Source organism: Aulonocara sp. 'chitande type north' Nkhata Bay, linkage group LG20 (assembly GCF_057382095.1).
Source record: "Aulonocara sp. 'chitande type north' Nkhata Bay isolate Kocher_YH1m ecotype deep benthic linkage group LG20, A_spYH_male_GT1.1, whole genome shotgun sequence".
NCBI lineage: Eukaryota > Metazoa > Chordata > Actinopteri > Cichliformes > Cichlidae > Aulonocara > Aulonocara sp. 'chitande type north' Nkhata Bay.
The window spans coordinates 18,035,274-18,041,273 of NC_141363.1; the positions used below are offsets into that span (position 1 = coordinate 18,035,274).

Here is a 6,000-nt window from a genome sequence, read left to right on the forward strand (position 1 = left end):
CTCCGTTGTTTTTTCCCTGCCAGCTGACTTCTGTATCACGTGGTATAAGCCTCCGCCCTTGTCATTTGTTGAGCAGGAAGAGTGAGCGCATGTTTTCATGCAGCTTATGTCCCGGATCAAAATGCGTACAATCTTCATCTTTTTTTTTCTTTTTCTTTTTTCTTTTAAATCATTGTCATTTCGAAATTAGATGGCACATAAGTATGAATTGAGATCGCGATTTTCTAACGATTAATTGTGCAGCCCTAATACATAGCAATACAAGTAAAAAACATAATACAAGTTAAAAACAGTAAGAATTTACAAACTATTTTTGCTATTAACTGTTTTGCTTTTCTTAGGCTACGTCCACACTGGTGGAAAAATGTCGAGGAAAAGCACCAAGTTTTTTTAAATGGACTAACAATGAGGTGGAGTTGTGCTCCGAGTAACACAAAAGTACAAAGTTGCAAAAGCGAGTGAGAATTAAAGAATTTGAAGAAAAGCTATCTGAAGCATGTACAAACTGATATTAATCTTTAATAGGGCTGTCAAAATTGAGAGCAAACAAAACAACTGCTGTATAATGCCCTCCGCTATCTTTAATTGGTCACATGACTGCATCATATGACTAACATGTGTCATTGCTTTTAAAAGTCTCCGTTTTCGCTGTCCACACTGCGACGCGAAAGCACCATCTTCAAATGTATGCATTTTCGAGAGCGTTTTGAAAACGCTGCGCTTTCTTTCGGGGAAAATGCTGTCTCGGTGTGGACGGGAGGCCAAAACGGAGAGAAAACAATGCATTTTCGTTTGAAAACGATTCATGGATCCATCCATTAGTGTGGATGTAGCCTTAATTCAAAATCGTGTGAAAGTCTTTACTGCATACTGCTACTGGCTGAGTACCTGCTTGCATGTGTCAACTTGATTAATGGAGCTGATTACAACTGGCTATATTACTGTCAGTGCAAAAGCCTCTTCCCAACAAGTATTGATTTAATCAGTCAGAACATAATGAGAGAGGGAGAGAGATGACATTGTACTAATTTGACAGCTGTTTGCGGTTTACTCACAGGTATAGAAAAGGTGATGAAGCAGCAAGTGCAAAATACCGCTCAGCTCTTGTTGTTAAATTCCTTCATGTTATGGTAGCCTTCCTTCTGGACACTGGTGCACTGCTGCTTACACGTGGCGAGTTGGCAGTTCGTCTTGTAATCGGAAGGTTGCCGGTTCGAGCCCCGGCTCGGACAGTCGTTGTGTCCTTGGGCAAGACACTTTACCCTACCGCCTACTGGTGATAGCCAGAGGAGCCGATGGCGCGATATGGCAGCCTCGCTGCAGAAGCGATATGGCAGCCTCGCTGCAGAAGCGATATGGTAGCCTCGCTTCTGTCAGTCTGCCCCAGGGCAGCTGTGGCTACAACTAGGGATGCACCGATACCGGTATCGGGTATCGGCCTCGATACCACATTTTCTAAAGTACTCGTATTCGTTAAAAGTCCCCCGATACCGAGGACCGATACCACGGTCTGAGACCTGTCTATGTTTGAGCGGCATGTAAGGGGTTAATCACAGGCGCCGAGTGCCCGCCCCCAGGCCCCGGCTGCAGTTCAGAGCTGGGAGAAAGCGAGGCGAGACATATTAGCTGTGTGGAACTATTTCAAAGTGAACGAAGACGCGACGCGGACTGCAAATTGTGCTCAGCGAAATTGTCCAGAGGAGGCTCTAAAGGTAGCGCATTTAACACAAGCAATTTAATCAAGCACCTAAAATCCCAACACAACAACGAGTACAAAGAGTTTACCCACGCTTATTAGCACAGAGGAGCATAGCTGATGCTATAGCAGTGGGACGGAAAATAGTTGGGCATTTTAAACATTCCGCCCTAGCCTACTCCCGCCTCGAGGACATTCAGGGACAGCTCAACCAGCCAATAAAGAGACTGCAGCAGGACGTACAGACGCACTGGAACAGCACGTATTACATGCTCCAGTCCCTGATTGAGCAAAAGCGAGTGCTGGGCGTGTATGTGTCCGAGCACGAACTCCCTGACTATCTCGCTCACCAATGGGCTCTTATGGAGACGACTGTTGCTATCCTCGCCCCCTTTGAGGAACTAACTAAAAAAGTGAGCAGCTACGACGGACTAGCCTCTGATGTCATCCCAGCTGTGACTGTGCTAGTGACACTTCTAAACAGAGAAACAGACAAACAAATTTAAAATTAAATTTTGTTTTTTTTTATAATTATTTATTCTGTAATATGTTGCATACAACATTAAATAAATGTTCTTAATTCCAAACTAGTCCCTTGTTTGTTTGTTTGTTTTTTGTTAAATTATAGAACTAAAGCTGTTACCTGCAAATTTAAATCATGTTTTTATTAAGTACTCGGTATCGGCGAGTACTGAAATGCAAGTACTCGTACTCGTTTCCAAAAAAGTGGTATCGGTGCATCCCTAGCTACAACTGTAGCTTGCCTCCACCAGTGTGTGAATGTGAGAGTGAATGAATAGTGGAATTGTAAAGCGCTTTTCGGGGCCCTCAAAGCGCTGTATAAATGCAATCCATTATTATTATTATTATTATTATTATTACCAGAGAAACAACAGAACTATACTGAATTAAAATCGTCCTGTTGATAACAATAGACAGTCTAGTTTTTCAAGTCAAGATCAGTGTATACGTACTTGAGTAAATCTACCTTTAACCACCACCATGTACTGAGGAAATGTAAAACGTGGTTTCTCTTTTAAAGGTTTTCTTTCTCTCGGCCTTAGGTGTGTTCCCCCCTTTCAACACGGTGCCCCCTGCTCCCTCATTCCGTACTCCGGGATTGGGACCAGTCGGTGATCAAGGTCCAGTCGGAACTGAGGAGCTGCCGGATTTATGTTGTCCTAAGTGCCAGTACCTGGCTCCAGATATGGACACACTGCAGATACATGTAATGGACTGTATACAGTAACATAATCATTATTGCCCTGCACACCATGACAACAACATACATAGATATGCAGTATGTATAGTCTGTTTAGATTCAGTGTGTCTTCTCCCATTTCTGGGTGCCCGCTGGAAAAACATGTTTGGATAGTTGCACCTTACTCTCGCTTTCTCTCTCAAACAAATACACATCCACAAACCTGAACACAAATTCTGGATCTTTCTGTTGAACAGTTCAGTATGCTGGAATTGAGACAGTTCATGCCAAGGCAATCTGATGACAGTTTGAACAAGTGAAAGAAAAGCAAGAAAATCAGCATGATATTTCCCTGTAGCTCTAGTGTGGATCCAGTCTCTGCTGTAGTTTTTCCCTTTCCACAATCATTATAATCATTTCTGTTCTTATGTTTCCCCTCTTACCTTTTCCTATGCTTACTTTCCTCTGAGACAGCACTTTGATGCACATTTTCTTCAGTATTTTTTAGATTCAGTGATTAGATTCACATGATCCTCTATCCCCCATTTCCTTGCTTCTTTGCTTCAATGCTGTAGTGATGACAGAGGAGCACACTACATGCTGTGAAGTAAATGTGTATACTTGTAATTCCATCAGTCCAAAAGATCAGTAATTATTAGACCTAAGGTGATGATAAGTTTAGAAGAAAAAAAAGAAGTGACAATCCAGATGTTATACACATGATCATGTGAATAACATATTGAGCTTAAAAAAAAAATCAGATATGTTATGGTTGTAAACGTAGCTGTCTGCATTACCTCAGAACATGTATTATGATGTATTAGAGATGGATTTACTCTTGTTGGAGGAAAAAAGTAACCATTCTCTGTGTTCTGTGCCTGTGTACATGACTGACTGCACCTCATGCTAAACCCAGTCCTTAACCCAACAGCCCTTTTGTGACCCTTCTATTGTCTTAGCTTTACCTGTTGCACCTATTTATCTATCTGAATGTAAGATTTCTTCACAGTTTGTGTGGATTTTAACTAAGTATAGAAACATTTGTGGAAAAAATGCATCAAACTGTTGGAGATTCACAAAATAAATCAGTTATTCATTTGACTTTATATGTTTTTATATAGATATGGAATTGATGTTTCGTTTAGAAACACTGCTCCAGAGTGGGGTTCAAACACGTATGTCATGTGACATAAGTAAGGGTTTGGTGGCTCACCTGCTGTTTCAAGGCAGGTCAGGCGCAAGGATTCAGATTTTTTTTTTATGGGTGTTTTCCCAGGCTGTTGGCAAGGCTCGCTAAAAATAAAGCTCACTGAGCCCCAAAACAGCTTGACACAATAAACATATCGGTCCATTCTCAATATATTTTATTTTATAGCTGGATTTATTGTGTGTTTCATAACAATCACTAAGCAACTGAAACAGCTTCAAGAAGGTCAACAGAGAGAAAATGGTATTGTTGAAAATTTTCTGAAGGACACTACCATCAGCGAGCACTCAATGTGGGAACAGCCTCGGTGTTTTTTCTTCCTTGTTTGTACCGGTATTTCCCCAAAACACGTGCTGATCGAAGTTATTGATAGTCTGGTGTAATAATTGGCCTTAATTGTAATTGTGCAGAGTTTGTGTATTTTTTTTTCTTTTTTTTTTCTTCACAAAACAGCATTATGAGATGTCACTGTGGAAACCGCTCTGATTGTTTCTTAACCTCGACACAATTTCGGCATAGTCACACCATTGCTTCACACGTTAGACTCACCTTGCCTTTGTTTTGCGTCATCGTAAATGCTTTCTCGCAACTATAAAGAAACCGTTTACAACACGTGTCAAAGTCAAGGCCCGCGGGCCACATCCGGCCCGGCGTACAGTGTAGTGGAGCTAATGTGGCTGTAGTTAAGGAATTTAATACGGTAAAAAAAATACATTTTTCCTGGCCAAAATATATTTCAAATATATGGTAAATATGTTGTATTTGTGATGCTCAAAGAAATATATTTTTGAAATTGAAAATATATTTTTTTCAAACTGAAATACATTTCAAAAGATATTTTAGGGTGAAGAAAATACATTTCCAACCTTACGGTAGAATGTATATCAAAGTATCCTTTATTTAAAATGTATTTAGTGCAATAATGATAATAATAATAATAAAAGTAAAACATGTCTTATGTACATCTGCAAAAAACAGTTGGATTCAAACAAAACAGTCAAAGGTTTAGCAAGAATTAGGTTGTTTGTTCATTTGCTTACAGTATTTCACATTACACAATATCTCACTATAATGTGGCGTTAACTTGACTTTGAAATCATCTTTCAGTAATACAGTAAACAAGATACAACAACTGCTATGTTCACTTTAATTTTTGACAATATATACAATATAGTAATTAAAGGAACACACTCCACTTTTTTTGGAAATAGGCTCATTCTCCATCTCTCTCAGAGTTAAAAATGCAGCATCTTCTTTCTAGATCCGTAATAGGGCTCTGGAGCGTGATCTTACCGGATGGGGCGTAGCCAGGATTTTTGGTCGAGGCGCCATATCAGCAGGCCAAACAAATGCTTGCTGTGTGGTCGGTTGTGATGTTAGATTGCACAACCGGCAAGGAAATAAGCTTGAAAATGGACCCTCTTTTCATTGTTTCCTCACCTGGAAGCATCATGAGGGAGCTTATGTATCGGATGTTACCAAAAGAAGGCGTCTAGCCTGCATAGCAGCTGTGAGACGAGCTGATATCCAGTTCTCTACCATCCCCAGATATCTGTTGGTGTGCTACAGTATTTTCATTCTGGTAAGTTCTAAATAAGTTCATATTACTGTTTATAGCCTATTAGTTTTATTTTCAATGTGCTCTGAGGTCATAGCAAATTAGAACAAACATCATAATGAGTGATTTTGCAGAACTACCTTCTATTTATAGAGTTGCTAATTATTTGGCATTATTGCAAGCAAACCAGCCTATGAAATGGATGAAACAAATCCTAACTGGTTTCCAACACTACACATGGGGCACTGCCGGAACCTTTGCTTCAAACTACATGCTGCATACCACCATGCCAATCAGATTACATCTTCCATGTGAGGGTGAAAAGGTGACCCTCCTGG

General features: G+C 40.2%; 1 protein-coding gene across 5 annotated transcripts in view; it reads left to right on the forward strand.

The window, feature by feature from the left end:
• The window catches only part of ikbkg (inhibitor of nuclear factor kappa B kinase regulatory subunit gamma), a 28,849-nt gene extending 24,851 nt beyond the window's left edge, over window positions 1-3,998 (forward strand). For all 5 annotated transcript variants that reach the window (XM_086278715.1, XM_086278716.1, XM_086278717.1 and 2 more), the window contains one exon: window positions 2,761-3,998. In XM_086278715.1, coding sequence (XP_086134841.1) covers window positions 2,761-2,945 — 185 coding nt within the window. In that variant the 3' untranslated portion in view covers window positions 2,946-3,998. The remainder of the gene's footprint in view (window positions 1-2,760) is intronic.
• The last annotated feature ends 2,002 nt before the right edge of the window (window positions 3,999-6,000 follow it).